The sequence below is a fragment of the Carcharhinus amblyrhynchos genome, chromosome 6 (assembly GCF_965287045.1).
Source record: "Carcharhinus amblyrhynchos chromosome 6, sCarAmb.v2.hapA, whole genome shotgun sequence".
In the NCBI taxonomy this organism is placed as follows: Eukaryota; Metazoa; Chordata; class Chondrichthyes; order Carcharhiniformes; family Carcharhinidae; genus Carcharhinus; species Carcharhinus amblyrhynchos.
Window position 1 is genome coordinate 120016911 of NC_137329.1, and position 22290 is coordinate 120039200.

The following is a 22290-nucleotide window of genomic DNA, read 5'->3' on the forward strand; positions in this document are numbered from 1 at the left end:
TTGATATCACGGGGGAGGGGGGGGTGCATGTCGAATTGGATGAAGACTGGCATCTGTGATGCTGGGGAGCAGAGATCAATCATCATCCGGCCCTTCTGGCTGAAGATTGTTTTTTTTTTAATTCACTCGTGGGATGTGGGTGTCACTGGCTGAACCAACATTTATAGTCCATCCCTAATTGCCTTTGAACTGTGTGGCTTGCCAGGCTATTTTACAGCGCATTATGTCAGACCAGGTAAGGATGTCAGATTTCCTTCCTTAAAAAGGGACATTAATGAACCAAATTGGTTATTAAGTCAATTGACATTAATGATAATCATGAACCAGACTTTTAATTCCAGATTTTTATTTTATTGAATTCAATATTCACCATCTGCTGCAGTGGGATTTGAACCTGGGTCTCTGGATTGCTATCCCAGTGACATTACCACATCACTGTTTCTCCATGTTGTGAATGCTTCAGCCTTATTGTTTGAACAGACGTGCTGGGCTTCTCCTCTTATTAAGGATAGGAATATTTGTGAAGTTTTCTCCTCCAGCAAGTTGTTTAATTGTTGTCCACCATTCAGTTCGATGTGGCAAAACTGCAGAGATTAGATCTGATCTGTGTGGAATTGCTTAGCTCTTGTCTATTGCTGCTGTTTGGCATGCAAAAGATCTTATGTTATCACTTCACCAGGTTGAATGACACCTCATTTATAGATACACCTGGTGTTGCTTCTGCATGCCTACCTGCACTCTTCATTGAGCCAGGACTGCTCCCCTGGTTTAATGGCAACGTTACAGTGAGGGATAGACTGGGCCATGAAGTTACAGATTGTGGTCAGGTATAATTCTGCTGCTGCTTTTGGCCCAGTGTCTCGTGGATGTCCAGTCTGAAGTTTGAGGTCTATTCCATTTCACAAGTTGGTAGTACCACACAACACGATGGAGGGTATGCCCAACGCAGAGGCAGGATTTTTTCTTCAGAAGGACTGCACAGTTATCACTCCTACTGACACCGTCATGGACAGATACATCTGCAGCAAGCAGGTTGGTGAAGATGAGAATTCGAACATCAGTTAGAATACAACAGCCCCAGACATGATGCAAGAAAACTCCAAGGGTGGAGCACTTTTGGGAGTCATTGTCTGCAGTCCCTCCCATGCACACTACGCTTATCGCATTACTGCATCCCAAATGGCACATATGCCTTATCCCAAAGTATGTTTTTCCTTCCTGGTGGTTCCCTTATCACCTAGCACACTCCCAGTGTAGCAGCCATGCCCTTTAGGGCATTGCCAGCTCGGTTGGTGGTGGTATTACATTGAAGTCCCCCACCAGAGTAGCTTCACTGCCTTACAATCCTCAGTGATTCCTCCAAGTGGTGTGCATCATGGAGGAGTACTGAGCTGAGGGGGGAAACCAGGGGGTTTACCTGCTAAAAGTTTGTTTTTGTAATAGCCTGGTCTGGTAAGCTAGCTATCAATCCAGTGGTCTAGCTCTCATGCAAGAATTGGGCCCATTCTCTCTGCCTGTAATTTGCTTTCATCTTTTTAACCAGCGCATGAAGGACCTTAGAAATTGCTAAGCAAAAGATGACCAAGGTCCATCTAGCTCAACTTTTGCCATCCCAGAGTCCCATGACAAAATTATGGAGCTTTTTTTAAAAATCATTTTATGGGATGTGGGCATTTATTTATTGCCCATACTTAATTGTCCTTATGGTAGTAGAGGTGAGCTGCCTTCTTGTACTGCTGCAGTCCCTGGGGTGTAGGTACACCCATACTGCTGTTAGGGAGGGAGCGACCCAGTGACAGTGAAGGAATGACGATGTATTTCCAACCCCAGGATGGTGAGTGACTTGGAGGGAAAACTTCCAGGTTGTTGGCTAATTGTAGCAACATTAATTTCCACGAGTTTGAATATAACAGCCCCAGACATGATGCAAGAAAACTCCCAAGGGTGGAGCATTTTGGGAGTCATAAGTCTTCGATCCCTCCCATGTGCACTACACTTACCACATTACTGCATATGACACACATACCTTGTCCCAAAATGCCATTTTCATAAAGAATGCTATTTAATTTGCATTTCAATGAATCAATAGTCACCACTTTCACCATCTCCCAAGGGTGTCTGAATCATAGATTCACCACTTGCTCACTAAAATAGTTTCCACAAATTAGCTTGGAATTCAGTCTCCTTCAAACAGTGTCCTCTGGTTTTACTGTTCTGGACAAGATGAAATATTCTGTCATGACCAACATTCATTAGGCTCTATCACGGCCAACATTAATTAGTCCCTCTGGAACCCTAAAAAGAGCAATCATAACAGACTATAAAAGAAGCTGCTTGTGAATGTTAATAGTGATTTTATGATTCCAATTTAAATCTTGCGATATTGCATCTTTATTGTTAACTTCATTTAACTTGATTCAATTCAATCACTTGGAGCAATGTTCAATTATTTCGATTGCATTCCCAAAGCCTCCAAAACCCCAAATAATTAAACAATAAAAGATTACTTTGAATGATCAATTACTGCAAACTGGTAAGAAATGGTACAACACCAGATGTACAATACTGATTGATAAGACGATTCTCACACAGTACTTTTTCAAATATGGGATTCATTACCACACAAAACAAAATCATAAGGATATTTACAAGGTCCTTAATATGATTAACAGCAATTTGCATTCATATAAAGTCTTTAGCATTGTAGAATAAGCCAAAAACGTAATCGCAAGGATTCAGGGAAAGCGGGGCATGGAGGGGATGGGGGGGAAAACAGTGCAAAATGTCCAGTACTTACCTAGCTGCTTGTTATTTGGGTTAAAATCAACGCTGGTGACCACATCTTTATGACCTTTAAAGTTTTGTTCTAAAGTTGGATCCTCCTAAGACATTAAGATGACAAATATTTCACTTTACTCCGTCGCTGCTTATTAAATGTACCAAGTTAAAACTGCAATTTCTGTCCAAAACTAAACACAATAATTAAGACCTATTATAATCTTTCTGCTAATTGTAATTTCACCACTCATTTTAAATTTTGAGACTGCATCTTCAACATTTATCATACTGAATCCAAGTCAATTCAACCATTAAAAAATATTTTTTACTTTAGCTTCAATTCCAAAGCCTCTGGAAAAGCTACACAAATTGTGATCTTTATAATGTTGAAGGAATTAATTATCACCAAGTTGAAAACATGATGTTCATAATAGGTTTGCAATAAGTCATAGAATATGTTGTACTGAACGAAATAATTGTACACAAGGAAAACTGTCTCATAATACGCAGCTTAGCTATGACTGTGTGACCAATTTTCAAGTTTGCTGACGACACCACTATAGTGGATCGAATCTCAAATAATGACATGACAGAGTACAGGAATGAGACAGAGAATCTTGTGAACTGGTGCGGCAACAATAATCTCTCCTTTAATGTTAACAAAGCATAGGAGATTGTCATTGACTTCAGGAACATAAAGGAGATCATTCGATCATTCCTGTCTACATCAATGGAAACGAAGTAGAAAGCGTTCAGAACTTTAAATTTTTAGGTGTCCAGATCACCAACAACCTGCTGGGGCCCCCCTATGCTGACGCTATAGCTAAGAAAGCCCATCAATGCCACTACTTTCTCAGAAGAATAAGGAAATTTGGCATGTCAGCTACTACTTTCACCAATCTTTACTGATGCACCATAGAAAGCATTCTTTCTGGTTGTATCACAGCTTGATACGGCTCCTGCTCTGTCCAAGATCACAAGGAACTACAAAAGGTTGTGAATGTAGCCCAATCCATCACTCAAATCAGCCTCCCAACCATTGACTCTGTATACACTTCCCGCTGCCTCAGCAAAACAGCCAGCATGATTAAGGACACCACACACCCGGACGTTCTCTCTTCCACCGGGAAAAAGATACAAAAGTCTGAGGTCACATCCCAACCAACTCTAGAACAGCCTTTTCCCTGCTGCTGTCAGACTTTTGAATGGACTTGCCTTGCATTATGTTGATCTTTCTCTACACCCTAGCTATGACTGTAACACTACATTCTGCACTCTCTTGTTTCCTCCTCTATGAACAGTATGTTTTGTCTGTATAGCACGCAAGAAACAATTATTTTCATTGTATGCTAATACATAAGAAATAGGAGCAGGAGTAGGCCATCTAGCCCTTCGAGCCTGCCCCACCATTCAATAAGATCATGGCTGATCTGTCGTGGCTCAGTTCCACTTTCCCGCCCTCTCCCCATAACCCTTAATCCCCTCTCTTATCAAGAACCCATCAACCCGCTTCTTAAAAATATTTAGCGAGGCAGCCTCCACCACTTCAACGGGCAGAGAATTCCAGAAATACAGGACGAACAAGTCTGCAGGGAATTTAAAGACTGACACTAAGAGTTTCTATAAATGAGTGAAGACAAACGTAGGTCCTCTACAGACACAAATGGGGGAACGTGTAATAGGAGACAAATGGATGAGCAACTGAATACATTGGTTCTGTTTCACAAAATGGGACACATCAGATAATAGAAATGTTGGAGAATAAAGATTTAGTGAGGGAAGGAACTAGGGAGATCAATAGTAGTAGAGAAATTATGCTGGAAAAATTGATGGGATTGAAGGTGGATAAATCCCCAGGGCCTGAAAATCTACATCCCACAGTACTTAAAGAAATTGCTCTAGAAATAGTGGATGCATTGGTGGTCATCTTCCAGGATTTTCTAGACTCTGGAAGTCCCTGCAGATTAGCTATCCTCGAATGTCATTCCACTATTCAAAAAGGGAGGTAGAGAGAAAACAGGGAATTATACACCAGTAAGCCTAACGTTGGTAGTGAGGAAAATTCTCAAATCCATTATTAAAGACTTTATAATGGAGCATTTAGAAAGTAATGGCAAGATCAGAAGCCTTCATAGATTTATGAAGGGAAAATCATGCTGGCAAATCTGTTAGAATTCTTTGATAATGTAACTAGTAGAGTTGACAAGGGAGCCAGGTGATATGGTATATTTGGACTTTCAAAGTCCCACATGAGATTATCGTGCACGATTTAAGCGCATGGGACTGGGGGAAGTGCATTGAGATGGATAGGAAACTGGTTTGCAGAGAACATAAGAAATAGGAGCAGGAGTAGGCCATCTAGCCCTTCGAGCCTGCCCCGCCATTCAATAAGATCATGGCTGATCTGTCGTGGCTCAGTTCCACATTCCCACCCTCTCCCCATAACCCTTAATCCCCTCTCTTATCAAAAACCCATCAACCCACGTCTTAAAAATATTTAGTGAGGTAGCCTCCACCACTTCAACGGGCAGAGAATTCCAGAGATTCACCACCCTTTGAAGAAGTTCCTCCTCAACTCTGTTCTAAACCACCCCCCCTTTATCTTGAGGCTGTGCCCCCTAGTCCTACTGTCCTTTCTGAGTGGGAAGAGTCTCTCCACCTCTACCCTATCCATCCCATTCATCATCTTATATGTCTCAATGAGATCTCCCCTCATTCTTCTAAACTCTAACGAGTACAAGCCTAGTTTATTCAGCCTCTCCTCATAGCTCAACCCCCTCAACTCCAGCATCAGCCTAGTAAACCTCCTCTGCACTCCCTCCAAGGCCAAAATATCCTTGCATAAGTACAGCGCCCAAAAAGAAACAGTAGAAATTTATGGGTCCTTTTCAAACTGACAGGCAGTAACTAGTGAGGTGCCACAGGGATTGGGGTCTCAGCTATTCACTATATATTAATGATTTAGATGAGGGAACAAAATGTAACACAATTTGCAGATGATTCCAAGTTGGGTGGGAGGGTGAACTGAGAATGCAGAGATCCTTCAGCATGATGTGGACAGGTTGAGTGAGTGGGCATATCAATGGTGTTGCAGTATAATTTGGGTAAATGTGAAGTTATTCACTCTAGAAGCAAAAACAAGAAGGCAGATTACTACTCAGATGGTTGTGAATTGGGAGGAGGGAGTGCTGCGGCACCTTCTGCACCAGTCAGCGAAGGTAAGCATGTACATAAGAACATAAGAAATAGGAGCAGGAGTAGGCCATCTAGCCAGACACAAATGGTATGTTGGCCTTCGTTGAGAGAGGTTTTGAGAACAGGAGCAGGGATGTATTGCTGCAATTATACAGGGCCTTGGTGAGGCCACACCTAGAATATTGTGCACTTTTGGTCTCCTTTTCTGAGGAAGGATGTTCTTGCGCTTGAGGGAGTGCAGCAAAGGTTTACCAGGCTGATTCCAGGGATGGCAGGACTGATGTATGAGGAGAGATTGACTAGGTTAGGATTGTTTTTGCTGGAGTTCAGAGGAATAAGGGGGGAATCGCACAGACTTATAAAATTCTAACAGGACTAGATAGGGTAGATGCAGGAAGGATGTTCCTGATGGTGGGAGCGTCCAGAACCAGGGTCACAGTCTGAGAATTCAGGGTAGACCATTTAGGACAAAGATGTTTCTTCACGCAAGGAGTGGTGAGCCTGTGGAATTCATTACCACAAAGTAGTTGATGCCAAAACATTGAATGTATTTGACAGGCAGCTAGAGAGAGCACTTGGTGAATGGAATCAAATGTTATGGGAAGAAAGCAGGCTATTTAGTTGGACAATTAGCCATGATCATGATGAATGGCAGAGCAGGCATTAAGGAACCAATGATCTCTTCCTGCCTCCATTTTCTATGTTAATTATTTTACAAATCTCTTGATGACTCTAGGCCATGTCAAAACACATTTTGATTACTGATCCATGAAACCTCATGCCCTTGCCTTGTTGAAGTACCTTGGGTCTTTTTCTCCATTGGTACTGTTCCCTGTTTCAGAACTGTCACTATGCTTGCCACCTCAAAAAAAAACCAACCCTTATTCTGACAAACTCTCAATCTCCAAACTCCTTTTCATTCTCAAAGTAATGTGGGATATGAGACATATGGAGTTGGTTTGATCAAGTGTTCTGCACGTGCCTTTTATACCAGGATGCCAGTTAACTAGGGAAATTGCAAGAGAAAGTAAATATTTTATGGGAAATGCAGCTAACCTATAGAACTGAAGGAAACAAAAGAGCACCAATTAAAATGCTTTACTAGGAATCAATGCTGCTGCTTGTGCACACTGATTATTAACCAATTGGCAAAGCAAATATTTCTGACCAGTAGAGGGGAAGATAATCATGGATTTGTGAATTGCTATGAAATGTACCATTTACCTATAGGTAGATGGTTTGGCTTTCTTGTGTTCACCTCTTAAGCTTCAGCTGGTGGGAGTCAGCAGTTGGGCTCAGTGTGCATAAGAACATAAGAAATAGGAGCAGGAGTAGGCCATCTAGCCCTTCGAGCCTGCCCCGCCATTCAATAAGATCATGGCTGATCTGTGGTAGCTCAGTTCCACTTTCCCGCCCTCTCCCCATAACCCTTAATCCCCTCTCTTATCAAGAACCCATCAACCCGCTTCTTAAAAATATTTAGCGAGGCAGCCTCCACCACTTCAACGGGCAGAGAATTCCAGAGATTCACCACCCTTTGAGTGAAGAAGTTCCTCCTCAACTCCGTTCTAAACCGCCTCCCCTTTATCTTGAGGCTGTGCCCCCTAGTCCTACTGTCTTTTTTGAGTGGGAAGAGTCTCTCCACCTCTATCCTATCCATCCCATTCATCATCTTATACGTCTCAATGAGATCTCCCCTCATTCTTCTAAACTCTAACGAGTACAAGCCTAGTTTATTCAGCCTCTCCTCATAGCTCAACCCCCTCAACTCCGGTATCAGCCTAGTAAACCTCCTCTGCACTCCCTCCAAGGCCAAAATATCCTTGCGCAGGTGCGGCGCCCAAAACTGCACACAGTACTCCAGCTGCGGCCTCACCAATGCCCTATACAGCTGCAGCAAGACCTCCCTACTTTTATATTCAATCCCCCTCGCTATAAAGGCAGGGGAGTATGGTAGGATGAGAGAAGAATTGGCGAATGTGGACTGGGGGAGCGCGTCGGAAGGTAGGTCTGCTGAGGAGCAGTGGAGGATCTTTAAGGAGATCTTTCTTGGTGCTCAGCAGAAATTTATTCCGATGGTCAAAAAGGACCGTAGGAGGAGAGGTAATAAGCCGTCGATAACGAAGGAGGTGAAGGAAAGTGTTAAATTAAAAGCGGAGGAATTTAGAGTAGCTAAGAGCAGTGGGCGAGAAGAGGATTGGGAAAGGTTTAAATGTCAACAAAGATTGACAAAGAAGTTGATAAAGGAGGGTAGGAGAAGCTATGAAGCTGGGCTAGCACTTAATATAAAAAAGGATAGCAAGAGTTTTTATAAATATATAAAAAGGAAGAGGCTGGCTAGGGTGAACGTTGGTCCTTTAGAAGATGAGAAAGGGGACCTAGTGGTAGGGGATGGGGATATGGCTAAGGTCTTGAATAACTTTTTTGTTTCTGTCTTCACGGAGGAGGACGTGAATAATTTGCCGGGTGTTAGCGATGGAAAGGTGGTAGGACTGGAGGGTCTTAATGACATTACTGTTACTAGAGAGGTGGTGCTCGACAGACTGGAGGGGCTGATTGTGGACAAGTCCCCAGGACCGGATGGAATGCATCCGAGGGTTCTGAAAGAAATGGCGGAGGTTATAGTGGATGCCTTGGTGGTTATTTTCCAGACGTCGCTGGATTCCGGGGAAGTGCCGGAAGATTGGAAAACGGCTAATGTTACGCCGTTGTTTAAGAAGGGTGCCAGGCAAAAGGCGGGAAATTATAGGCCGGTTAGTTTAACATCTGTGGTAGGTAAAATGTTAGAATCTGTCATTAAGGAGGAAATTGCGAGGCATCTTGAAGGGAATTGCTTGATAGGGCAGACGCAACACGGTTTCATTAAAGGGAAGTCGTGTCTGACAAATTTACTGGAGTTCTATGAGGATGTGTCTAGGGCAGTGGATAGAGGAGAGCCGGTGGATGTGGTCTTTCTGGATTTTCAGAAGGCGTTTGACAAGGTACCTCACAAGAGGTTATTGCAGAAGGTCAGGGGACATGGAGTTGGGGGTAGGGTGTTAGCGTGGATAGAGGATTGGTTGTCAAATAGGAGACAGAGAGTGGGGGTCAATGGGTGCTATTCGGATTGGCGGTTGGTGACTAGTGGGGTGCCCCAGGGGTCGGTGCTGGGGCCTCAGCTATTTACCATTTATATAGATGATCTGGAGGAGGGAACCGAGTGTAGGGTGTCAAAATTTGCTGATGACACCAAGATTGGGGGAAAGGCAAATTGTGCGGAGGGTGTGGAGAGTCTGCAGAAGGATCTAGATAGGCTGGGTGAATGGGCAATACATGTGACAATAATAAATCAAATCATACTCTACAGTATCATAAAGCTTTTTGATAGCTTGCATGCTTAGCAAGTGAAAAATAAAACTGACACCTTGCTAACATATATATCAATTTTTTGAAAAAACTGTTTTCAGCTCATGCAAAACTGAAATCAAACTGTGTTGTAATGGAAAATGCAGATTATAATTAAAGAAATTGTCACACTTCACTTCCCAATTTCAGTTTCAATTATAACCTAGAATTTACAAAAAAAATTTTTCTGCAGCCTTTTCTCTCAGCCTGTAGAGGGTGCTGCATGTGTTTATACGTGGAATTATCTTGTTGCCAGTAATCAGCACAATAATCTTTCTCCCCCAGTTACTACAACTGCTTCTACATGATTATCTTGGGCTAGACAGCTAATAAAACATTTTAAAATGGAAAATAAAAACAAAACAAAAACACAGAAAGACTCCAAAGATCTCTCAAAACACATATGACCGGTTAATATAACCCAGCATTATTATTTTCTAATATTCAGACAGATAGGTTTATCATTGTCTTTAAGGGTGGCAGAGCAACCCACATACAGCCTCTTTCATTCTTAGAGGATTTAAGGTTGTCATTTTTGAAATGGAAGGCTACTTCAGGATTAAAAAGGACATTTGTTCAACATCTAAACAAAATGCAATATTTAAAAAAAGATTTTTTATATTCCTCAAGTAATATTCTTTTGAAGGGTATCTCAGTTTGGCCTCCAGAAGAATGTCATTTCAATCAGATAACATGTACCATTCCCTCTGGTCCACTCTCAAGTGGAAACATCCTCCCAACATTTACTCTGCCTAGCCCCCTAAGAGTCTTTTACGTTTGAGTCATATCACCTCTCATTCTTCTGAATTCAAAGGAGTACAGACCCAACCTGTTGAATCTTTCCTCATATGGCAGCCCTTCCATACCTCCACTGTACTGTCTCCAGCGATAATACATCTTTCCTTAAATAAGCGGACCAAAACTGTACACAATATTGAAAATGTAGCCTCACTACTATCTTATATAGTTGCCATAACATCTCTTTACTTCTATATTCCAGTCCTCTTGATATAAAAACCAGCGTTCCTTTCGCCTTCCCTACTGTCTTCTGCAGCACCTGCATGCTAGCTTTCTAGATTTTGTGAACGAGGACTTCAAGTCCCCTTGTGTTGCAGCTTTCGGCAGTCTCTCTCCATTTAAATAACAATCATTCTTTCTTGCAAAATGAATAACCTCACACTTCACTCCTCCCATGTTGAATTCCATTCACTTAACCTGTCAATATCTCGCTGCAAGCTATTTATATCCTCCCTACAAACTGGCTTCCCTCCCCCTGTTGCATCATCTGAACATTTGGCCACAGTACACTGTTCTGTCCTCCAAATCATTAGTAGATATGGCGAAGATCTGCGGACCCACACTCATCCCTCGGGCACTCCACCTCTGACTGTCCTCTAACCTGAGAAAGACTCCCTTAACACTACTCACTGCCTCCTGTTAGCTATGATGTGGAGATGCTGGCATTGCACTAGGGCAGGCACAGTAGGAAGTCTTTCAAAGTTTAAACAGGTTTATTTGGAATCACGAGCTTTCGGAGCGCTGCTCCTTCATCAGATGAGCTGGGAGTTGGGTTCACAAACACAGCATATATAGGCAAAGACAACTGCACGATAACAGTTGGATTGCAAGTCTTTACTGGTAATCAAGTCTTTACAAGTAGAGACAGTGCAAGGGAGAGAGGTATAATCACAGGTTAAAGAAATGTGAATTGTCTCAAGCTAGGACAGTTAGTAAGATTTTGCAAGCCCAGACCAAATGGTAAGAGCATAGATGAGAGATAAACCCAGGATCCTGGTTGAGGCCATCCTCATGCGTGTGGAACTTGGGTATCAAGAGGTGAGAGTGAAGCAGTTCCTCCTCAACTCAGTCCTAAATCTGCTCCCCTTTATTTTTGAAGCTATGCCCCTGGTTCTGGTTTCACCTGTCAATGAAAACAACCTCCCTACTTCTATCTTATAAAATTATGAGGGGAATAAATATCTTTCAATAAGATCCCCACTCATTTGTCTAAATTCCAATGAGTATAGTTCCAGTCTACTCAGTCCCTCCTCCCAAGCCAAGCCTCTCAACTCTGGAATCAACTCAACAAATCTCCTCTGCACCTCCTCCAGTGCCCATATATCTTGTCTCAAGTAAGGCGAGCAAAACTGTACACCATACTCCAGGCGTGGCCTCACCAGCACTTTATACAGCTACAACCCTGTTTTAATCTCCATCCCCTGCGCAATAAAGGACAAAATTCTATTTGCCTTATTAATTACCTGTTGCACCCGCAAACCAACTTTGTGATCTGTGACTCTACCTCCTTTTTGACCCTTTACCCCCCTTGTCAATCAAAAATCTCGTAAACAAAAACAGAAAATGCTGGAAAAACTCAGTCGGTCTGATAGCATCTGTGGAGAGAGAATAGAGCCAACATTTCGAGTCTAGATGACCCTTCGTCAGATCTAAAAACAACAAAAATAGAAGCATCCGTTAAGAGATCAGAATGTGTGAATGACAAAACAAAGGCACAGATTGTCAGAGGACAATCTAAGGAATGTGGCAGTCGGCCCTGAGGGGTATTGGAAAACAGGATGGCGAGAGAGATTTCAGAAGTGGAAAAATAAGAATAAGACTATGAATCAATAAAAATGGACAAATAAGATGCTCATCATCACAAACACTTAAGTGAAGCATCTCTTTTAATCTGGTCTGCTGCATTCGCTGCTCCACAGAATAATGATGTATGGTTACCGGGATAGAGCCTTGGTGGAATTATTGTCAGTGTAGGCTCGATGGGTTGAATGGCCTCCTTCTGCACAAAAGGGTTTCCATGCTCCCAATGCAGTCTACTCTACATTGGAGAACAAACACAGATTGGGTGACCGCTTTGCAGAGTGCCATCAGTCCATCCACAAACAGGACCCAGACCTTTCTGAGTTTGCCACTTCAACACATCACCCCGCTCTTCTAGCCACATGAGTCCTTGGCCTTTTGCAATGTCCCACTGATTCCCAACACAAACTTGAGGAACAACAACTCATCTTCCAATTGGGTACCTTACAGCCTTCTGGACTGAACATTTTGTTCAAAAGCTTCAGAGCCTGAACTCTCCTCTCCCCTCCACTCCATTTCATTTATTCCTTCTTTTCATATTTGCCCGTTTTTATTACTTCATATTGTTATTTTCCTATTTCTGAAATCTCACTCTCCATCTTGTCTTCCAATCCCCACCAGGGCCAACTGTCACATTTCACAGGTTGTCCTCTGACAATCTGCACCTTTGCTGTGCAGTTCACACATTCTGATCTCTCGACAGACACTGCTCACACTTTCTCAGCCTTTATCATCACTATTTACATTTTCTTTGGCCAATTGCAATCCTTCCCCTAAAGTATCTTGTCCTATTGTCTTTGTCCTTAGCTCTGACAAAGGGACATCCAGACTTAAAACCTTGGCTCTATTCTCTCACCAGATGCTGTCAGACCTGCTGAGTTTTTCCAACATTTTCTTTTTTTAATTTCAGATTCCAGCAGCCACAGTATTTCGCCTTTATCTAAGAATCTAACTGACTCAGCCCTAAAAAATTCAATCTCAGCCTATTATTATGAATAATAATAAATTCTATACTGCCTAATTACTATTTCCTAGGTTGCTAAGCTAATTGGAAGAACCAAAGAGGAGTATAAAGAGAAACTTAAATGCAGTAAGTTAAGATCTGAATCAAATGTCCGAAAGTGACGTGAACCAGATCCATTCAAAGGGAAAATACTTATAAAGGCAACGTTGCAGGGCCGTGGGGAAAATCAACGGGATGAATAGGACCGACTTGGATAACTACTTCAAGAAGCTAGCAGTGATAGGACGGGCCAAATGGCCTCTTCCTACCCTGTATGACTACATCCTTCACCCACCCGCCACCTCGTATCTTACCAGAAGGGAGGCCATAACGCTCAAAATGGCCCGGGACAATGGGAAATATTAAACCGGCCTCCAACATCAAGTACCCACAAACAAACCTCCCCCACTCCCGTCCATCAGACAGAAGGCCAACCATCCGCCGCCATTTAATTGCAGACCGCTCGTCCTCAACGCATGCGCACCACTTTGTCTGCCCTCACCTGGACTGCGCACGCGCGGTCCTCTGACCACGCCCCTTCGCCGTGCTCTCGGAATGCGCACGCGCACCCATCCTCCTTGCCCGCCCACTCCTGGACTGCGCACACGCGCCCAACTGCCTTGCCCGTCCACTCTCCTGGATTGCGCACGCGCACCCACATGCATCTTCCCCGCCCACTCTCCTGGATTGCGCACGCGTACCCATCTCTATCTCTCTCTCTCTCTCTCTCTTTCCGCGCCCCCCACCCTGCCAAATCTCCTGGACTGCGCACGCGTACCCATCGGCTCTTTCCCGCCCACTCTCCTGGACTTCCGCTCCGCCCCCCCCTCCCGGGCCGCCCGCTCACTTTCCCCACAGCCCCGCCTTCCGGGACTGCGCATGCGCGCCCGCCGCTGGGTTTGTATTACGGAAAATCGAAGCTGCCGTTTGGCCGGCGGTTGCGCTTGCGCAGTGATCGCGCTCTCTGGAAAGTTCGCTGCAGCTCCGGCTTGGAGCTGGCGTTACAGAGAAACACAGGAGCAGATATCAGCTTTGTAATTTTATGCACACACATACACACATATAAATAACTATCGACGCTAGGAGGGAAAGGGGTTAAAGGACTGACAGGTGAGCTTTATTTCTTTAAATCAGCAACTGCTGGTGCTAATAAATGACTCCATTTAGCTAGAAAGGGTTGTTGCACCAAGTTATGTTTCTGTATTTGTAAAGTTTGCTGTGAGCCTTTTGTAGTGTTGGGTTTTGAAGTTGCAGTAAAAGTGCTGCATTCCTTCTCCCAGTGTCAATGGATTTAATAGAGCCCTTTCAGCACCGCAAGGCGTGCTGGGAGTGTGCGCTACCCATTGATTCTCCCAGTTCCCAATGTCTGGTGGTGTGCAGCACAGAAAGTAAGACTCTTGCTAACCTAGCGCGTCTTGCAAACATATGACTGAGAAAGGTTTGGGGATTGCATTATTGCACAAATCTGCATTGGATTCTGGTCTATCAAAGCCTCAAATTTAAAAAAATCTCTCCCTGGTATGTAACCCCTCCCCAAACTCCATCCCTCCCTACCTTCTCCAGCATCCCTGTGTTCCTTCAATCTCTCATGTTTCCCAGCTCCCTTTGTCTTAATGTTAAGCAACTGACATGCATACAGCCATCTAGACCATGAGGTCTTGAATTCCTTTCCTACCATTATTCATCTCTCCCCTACTTAAAAACCTATCCAGCTTTTGGTTATCTGTCCTCACATATCCTTCAATCCACTGTCAATTTTTGTCCAGTTATCCTTCTGTGAAGCACTTGGGACATTAAATGCACAGTATAAATGGGTGTAATTAAGTCTGCTGGGTGCTAACCAACTTGTAGGCTTGATCAAGCACTGTCTTGTGTGCAGCTTTGTCTTCCTTGGTTGGGATGTGCATCTGTAGATATATCAAAGCATGAGTAGTTTAAATTCTAGGCAAAGGCAACACACAGAAATGGTTGGTTTCCATAATGCTAGAGTATTGATGAAATATGAAAATTTATAATCAAGTCAAGAGTGACAGATTGCAGTCAAGTATATAAATCTGGATTTTGTTTTAAGGGTGGCATACCTCAAAATAGATAACATATATGTTAGGGGTTCCAAAACTGGTTTGTGAATGCTTGGGAGTCTGTGAAGGGCTTCAGGGAGACTGAAATGTTGGCAGATGCCACATGACTGGCAAACGCTTGTTCAAAATATATAAATATATAAAAAGGAAGAGGCTGGCTAGGGTGAACGTTGGACCCTTAGAGGATGAGAGGGGGGACTTAGTGGTAGGGGATGGGGAAATGGCTGAGGTCTTGAATAACTTTTTTGTTTCGGTCTTCACGGAGGAAGACGTGAATAATTTGCTGGCTGTTAGCGATGGAAAGGAGGTAGGACTGGACGGTCTCAATGACATTATTGTTACTAGAGAGGCGGTGCTCGACAGACTGGAGGGACTGATTGTGGACAAGTCCCCAGGACCAGATGGAATGCATCCGAGGGTTCTGAAAGAAATGGCGGAGGTGATAGTGGATGCCTTGGTGGTTATTTTCCAGACGTTGCTGGATTCCGGGGAAGTGCCGGAAGATTGGAAAGCGGCTAATGTTACGCCGTTGTTTAAGAAGGGTGCCAGGCAAAAGGCAGGGAATTATAGGCTGGTTAGTTTAACGTCTGTTGTAGGTAAAATGTTAGAATCCGTCATCAAGGAGGAAATAGCGAGGCATCTTGAGGGGAATTGCTTGATAGAGCAGATGCAGCACGGTTTCGTTAAGGGGAAGTCGTGTCTGACAAATTTATTGGAGTTCTATGAGGATGTGTCTAGGGCGGTGGATAGAGGAGAGCCGGTGGATGTGGTGTTTCTTGATTTTCAGAAGGCGTTTGACAAGGTACCTCACAAGAGGTTATTGCAGAAGGTAAGGGGGCATGGAGTTGGGGGTAGGGTGTTAGCGTGGATAGAGGATTGGCTGTCAAATAGGAGGCAGAGAGTGGGGGTCAACGGGTGCTATTCGGATTGGCGGTTGGTGACCAGTGGAGTGCCCCAGGGGTCGGTGCTGGGGCCTCAGCTATTTACCATTTATATAGATGATCTGGAGGAGGGAACCGAGTGTATGGTGTCGAAATTTGCTGATGACACCAAGATTGGTGGAACGGCAAATTGTGCGGAGGGTGTGGAGAGTCTGCAGAAGGATCTAGATAAGCTGGGCGAATGGGCCAGGAACTGGCAAATGGAATTTAATGTTGGCAAGTGTGAGGTGGTCCACTTTGGTAGGAAGGACTATTACTTACGGGGCGAAAAACTGCAGCAGGCGACGGTGCAGAGGGACCTCGGGGTTCTTGTGCATGAGTTGCAAAAACCCAGCCTGCAGGTGCAGCAGGTGGTCAGGAAGGCAAATGGGATGCTGGCCTTTATAGCGAGGGGGATTGAATATAAAAGTAGGGAGGTCTTGCTGCAGCTGTATAGGGCATTGGTGAGGCTGCAGCTGGAGTACTGTGTGCAGTTTTGGTCGCCGTACTTACGCAAGGATATTTTGGCCTTGGAGGGAGTGCAGAGGAGGTTTACTAGGCTGATACCGGAGTTGAGGGGGTTGAGCTATGAGGAGAGGCTGAATAAACTAGGCTTGTACTCATTAGAGTTTAGAAGGATGAGGGGAGATCTCATTGAGACGTATAAGATGATGAATGGGATGGATAGGATAGAGGTGGAGAGACTCTTCCCGCTCAGAAAGGACAGTAGGACTAGGGGGCACAGCCTCAAGATAAAGGGGGGGCGGTTTAGAACGGAGTTGAGGAGGAACTTCTTCACTCAAAGGGTGGTGAATCTCTGGAATTCTCTGCCCGTTGAGGTGGTGGAGGCTGCCTCGCTAAATATTTTTAAGACGCGGGTTGATGGGTTCTTGATAAGCGAGGGGATTAAGGGTTATGGGGAGAGGGCGGGAAAGTGGAACTGAGCCACAACAGATCAGCCATGATCTTATTGAATGGTGGGGCAGGCTCGAAGGACTAGATGGCCTACTCCTGCTCCTATTTCTTATGTTCTTATGTTCTAAAAGCAGCAACCAACCAATTGCAAAATTAATTACAATAAAATAGGTCATTCAGAGCAAGGCCACTTGGAGTCGAGAGGCTTTTTTCTGATTGGCCCATTTGATTTACACCAACTCGTTATCAGGCAGAAAATCCCGTGGCCAACAGCGAACATTGATTGTGGCGAAAGAGGCGAGAAGCCTAGGGATGGCATGCCTCAGGGGAGTTTTGGGCCTCGGTAATTCACGCACACAAGAAGGTGAGATTCAGACCTCAGGCGTATGTGAGAGAGGCGAGCATGGTGGTTAGCACTGCTGCCTCACAGCAACATAGACCCAGATTCGATTCTGGTCTTCGATGACTGTGTGTCGTATGCGTGTTCTCCTTGTGTCTGCGTTTCCTCCTCCAGGTGCTCTGGCTTCCTCCCGCAGTCCAAAGACTTGCAGGTTAGGTGGCTCAGTTGTGCTAAATTGCTCCTTACTGTCCCAAGGTATGTAGGTTAGGTGGATTAGCCATGGTAAATGCATGAGGTTATGGGGATGGGTCAGAAGGTGGACCTAAATAAAATGGTCCTTCGGAAAGTTGGAGCTGTCGTAATGGGCCGAATGGCCTCCTTCTGCATTCTAGGGACTGTATGGTTCAGGTCTCACAGAAGCATGTGAGAGAAGAGTTGAATATCTGTGTGAGGTGGGGGTGGTGAGTGTGTGCGAGGGTGTGTATGTGTGAGGGAGGTGAGTGTGAGTGAAGGAGAGAGTTATGTGTCTAACATGAGAATTGGTTTTCCATCATCATTCCCCCCAATGAAAATTACAAAAGGTAGGATTTGACAATTTATTAAATAAGAGAACTTTGAATTACCCACCAATTACCCACTGCTAAAGTGGTAAAGTTCCAGGAGCTAATGTCAAGGGACAATGAGAGGGTAGCTTGAACAAGGGTTAATGTAAGGGAGCTGGCAAATTTATGTGTGATTGTGTGCTTCTTCCCAATGTCTAATTTATGTGTAGATATTAGCAAGAAAATGTTTTAATTTGATTTTTGTACTCACATGTATTAAGCAGAAAAAAAAGTTTCAATAAAATGAGAATGGGACTCCCCAGGGAGTCTGCAGCTCAAAGTTTGGCAAATCCTGACATATGCAGAATTGAAAGAAATGATTCTGCAATTTATTTTTATTCTTTCATTCATGGCATGTGTCTGTTGCTGACAATGTCAACATTTATTGATCATTTCTAATTGCCCTTAAGATGTGGTGGGGATCTGTCTCCTTGAACTGCTGTAATTCATGTGGTGTATATTTACCAACTGTGCGGAGAGGGGAGGGTCGGGATGCTGATCTCCTCGTGAACCTGCTCCTGGGCCTGGCGAGACGCGCCATCAATAGGCCCAGGCAGCGGGCGATCGGGGGGGCCGTCTGTCCCGACTGCTTGCCCCTCTACCGCAGCTACGTTCGCGGCCGGGCCTCCCTGGAGAGGGAGCACGCGGTGTCCGCGGGCACAGTTGAGGCCTTCCGTGCCCGTTGGGCACCGCAGGGGCTGAGGTGCCTTATAGACCCCAATAATCACATTTTGATTTGACTCGTTTTAAGTTTCCTTTGTACTTTTTGTTTCTGTTTGGGCCGTTCCCCCTCCTTTTGGGAAGCCGCCCCCTTTTTCTTTGTCCGAACGTAATTTAAGTTTGTTTACTTCGTTCGACACGCAAGAACTATATATACCAACAGTGCCGTTAGGAAGGGAGTCTCAGGATTTTGACATTGCAATGGTGAAGGAATGGCAATGTATTTCCAAGTCAGGATGGTGAGTGACTTGGAGGGGAAGTTGCGGGTGGAGGTCTTTCTGTGCATCTGCTGTCCTTATCCTTCTGGATAGTAGTGGTTTAGACGGTATCGAAGGAGCCTCAAGTTCCTGCCATGCACCCTATAGATGGTGCACTCTATTGCCAGTGTGATGCAGTGGAGCGAGTGAATGTGGAGGGGTGCTAATCAAGCAGATTGTTTTGTCCTGGATAGTGTCCTGCTTCTTTGAGTTTTGTTCCAGGCAAGTGATGGTATTCCATCATACTTCTGAGTTGTGCCTTGTATTTGGTGGACAAGCTTTGGGGAAATCAGGTGGTGAATTACTCTCTGCAGAATTTCCCGTCTTTGATCCGCAACTGTAGCTATAGCATTTACAAGGCTGGTCCACTTCAATCTCTGGTTAATGGTAACACCCAGGATTTTGGCAGTGGGAGATTCAATCGACAGCAATACCATTGAATGTCCCTTATCCAGCAGTGTGGATCCAAGTGAGGCTGAAGAGTTGCCCTCTGACAGCAGGGAGGAGGTGGAATGGTGGCCAGAGTAGGTACATAGCTGCAGGTGTGGGGCAGCAGGACTAGAGGCCACTTCTTTCACAACAATCAGTTTCATAAAGGCTTCCACATTGCCCTTTTATTTATTATTGTTGCCTTCCTGCCCCAGCTGTCCCACGTCCAGGCAAGATAGAAAAATCCAAGTGGTAGGATAGAGGAGAGCTAGAGTAAATGGGGCTGTGTGGAGAAGTGGAGGCAGGTTAGCGGGAAGAAAAGCTGTTTACAACGTGTGGGGGGGTGATAGTATAGAAGAGTGGACTCAGTCTTCTGTTGCCATGGAATGTAGGTTTGGCTGAAACCTATGAGTGCCTAAAATAATATTTTGCAAAGTACCTTTAAAAACACGTTCATATGTATTTGATCCTTTATATGCAAATGTAAATATACCAGATAATCCCATACTACCGTATTGCAGTTTCATTTTTGCAAGCATGTGTGTCAGTTTTCAAAGTTAATTTATTCTTCCATACGTGGATGACACTGGCAAGGGTTTCTTGCCCTCCCTGCTTCCTGAGAAGATAATAGGAAGTTAAAATGGGCGTATGTTGGAAAATAATTTTCAAAGCACTGCCGTAGTCCTTTGCGTCTGTTTGTATGCATGTAATCCAGCAAGATCATGTTCTGTTGATACGTGGATCAAGTCAGGTCACTGACAATTTGATACATATTGGTCCAGTTATGATAGGTAAACAAAAGGAAAACTAATACTTCTACCCTGTCCAATGATTCCACCCTTCTGAAACACCTTCAAAGTATGTGTTTCATGATAGATCATAAAAAGTACTGTAAAAAAAATTCATTATTACAAAAAAAAATCAGTCTTTAGTTACACTCAGTGCAGATCTGAGACAAAAGTGCACCACAGTTGCCCTGTACTCGTGCCACACTAGCTTTCTAAACCTAATGAAATCTGTGGAACATGAAGACTTTTTCGGGATTGTTTGGTTAAACCATCAGTGTTAGAAAGACAAATGTTGTTGTGCAAGATGTTGCACAATCAGCATTGACCACTTGATGCTGGAAGCTGATCATTTGGCAGTAATTGGTTACTTATTGTAGAAATCAACTACAGATTTTGCAGTGCACGTATCCAAGCTAACAGTGTATGTGGAACAGCAGCAACCTCAGAACATGATGCTTACTAAGTCTGCATCCTCAGTCCATTGCTATGGAGTGTTAAGAACTGGACAACTTATGCCAGGCAGGAGAAAGGCTGAATCGTTCCCACCTTTGCTGTCTCAGTTGCATCCTTGGCAGAACAAAATCACCAACACGGGTGGTCCTGGAGAATACACAATCAGTATACACATTGCTAAGCCAATGTAGATATAATGGACATTGACACAAACTGGGAAAGTTGCTGATGGCCATGACCTCTAGAGGGCTGAAGGACATTGAAAGTCAAGGAGAAACAGAAAGCTCATCTGGCCAAGAAAAGGACCCAGAGCAAATAGAGACCAGTGAATCATGCACACTGAGCCCAACTGCTGACTCCCACCAGCTGAAGCTTAAGAGGTGAACACAAGAAAGTCAAACCATCTACCTATAGGTAAATGGTACATTTCATAGCAATTCACAAATCCATGATTATCTTCCCCTCTACTGGTCAGAAATATTTGCTTTGCCAATTGGTTAATAATCAGTGTGCACAAGCAGCAGCATTGATTCCTAGTAAAGCATTTTAATTGGTGCTCTTTTGTTTCCTTCAGTTCTATAGGTTAGCTGCATTTCCCATAAAATATTTACTTTCTCTTGCAATTTCCCTAGTTAACTGGCATCCTGGTATAAAAGGCACGTGCAGAACACTTGATCAAACCAACTCCATATGTCTCATATCCCACATTACTTTGAGAATGAAAAGGAGTTTGGAGATTGAGAGTTTGTCAGAATAAGGGTTGGTTTTTTTTTTGAGGTGGCAAGCATAGTGACAGTTCTGAAACAGGGAACAGTACCAATGGAGAAAAAGACCCAAGGTACTTCAACAAGGCAAGGGCATGAGGTTTCATGGATCAGTAATCAAAATGTGTTTTGACATGGCCTAGAGTCATCAAGAGATTTAAAAAAAAAGGAAATTCCATAGAATCGCAGCCTTTAAAGACTTTGCTACTTGTGGGATGCAAGGAAGCAGCATTATTCACAAACTGTAACTATTGTTTAGCTGGGCAGGGTTACATAATGACAAGGCTAGGAGGAGGAGATTTGAAGCTATAATTTACATTGCTTCCTCAATTTTCCTTACGTCTGGATCAGTTGTAAAATAATTAACATAGAAAATGGAGGCAGGAAGAGATCATTGGTTCCTTAATGCCTGCTCTGCCATTCATCATGATCATGGCTAATTGTCCAACTAAATAGCCTGCTTTCTTCCCATAACATTTGATTCCATTCACCAAGTGCTCTCTCTAGCTGCCTGTCAAATACATTCAATGTTTTGGCATCAACTACTTTGTGGTAATGAATTCCACAGGCTCACCACTCCTTGCGTGAAGAAACATCTTTGTCCTAAATGGTCTACCCTGAATTCTCAGACTGTGACCCTGGTTCTGGACGCTCCCACCATCAGGAACATCCTTCCTGCATCTACCCTATCTAGTCCTGTTAGAATTTTATAAGTCTGTGCGATTCCCCCCTTATTCCTCTGAACTCCAGCAAAAACAATCCTAACCTAGTCAATCTCTCCTCATACATCAGTCCTGCCATCCCTGGAATCAGACTGGTAAACCTTTGCTGCACTCCCTCAAGCGCAAGAACATCCTTCCTCAGAAAAGGAGACCAAAAGTGCACAATATTCTAGGTGTGGCCTCACCAAGGCCCTGTATAATTGCAACAATACATCCCTGCTCCTGTTCTCAAAACCTCTCTCAACGAAGGCCAACATACCATTTGTGTCTGGCTAGATGGCCTACTCCTGCTCCTATTTCTTATGTTCTTTATGTACATGCTTACCTTCGCTGACTGGTGC

At 44.0% G+C, this 22290-nt stretch overlaps 1 protein-coding gene across 3 annotated transcripts in view; it reads right to left on the bottom strand.

Annotated features, from left to right (window-relative positions):
* The window catches only part of poc1b (POC1 centriolar protein B), an 88194-nt gene extending 74736 nt beyond the window's left edge, over positions 1-13458 (bottom strand). Inside the window, exons 1-2 of one of the 3 annotated variants that reach the window (XM_080191761.1) lie at positions 13359-13458; positions 2798-2882 (exon numbers count right to left, since the gene is read on the bottom strand). Coding sequence is in view for 2 of the 3 variants with exons in the window: in XM_080191760.1 (XP_080047886.1) it covers positions 2798-2882; positions 13273-13287 (100 nt within the window). In the remaining variant the exon portion in view is untranslated. Of the gene's footprint in view, positions 1-2797; positions 2883-13272 lie in introns of all 3 variants that reach the window. The other 2 variants (XM_080191760.1, XM_080191759.1) reach the window with 2 other exon arrangements.
* Between the last annotated feature and the right edge of the window lie 8832 nt (positions 13459-22290).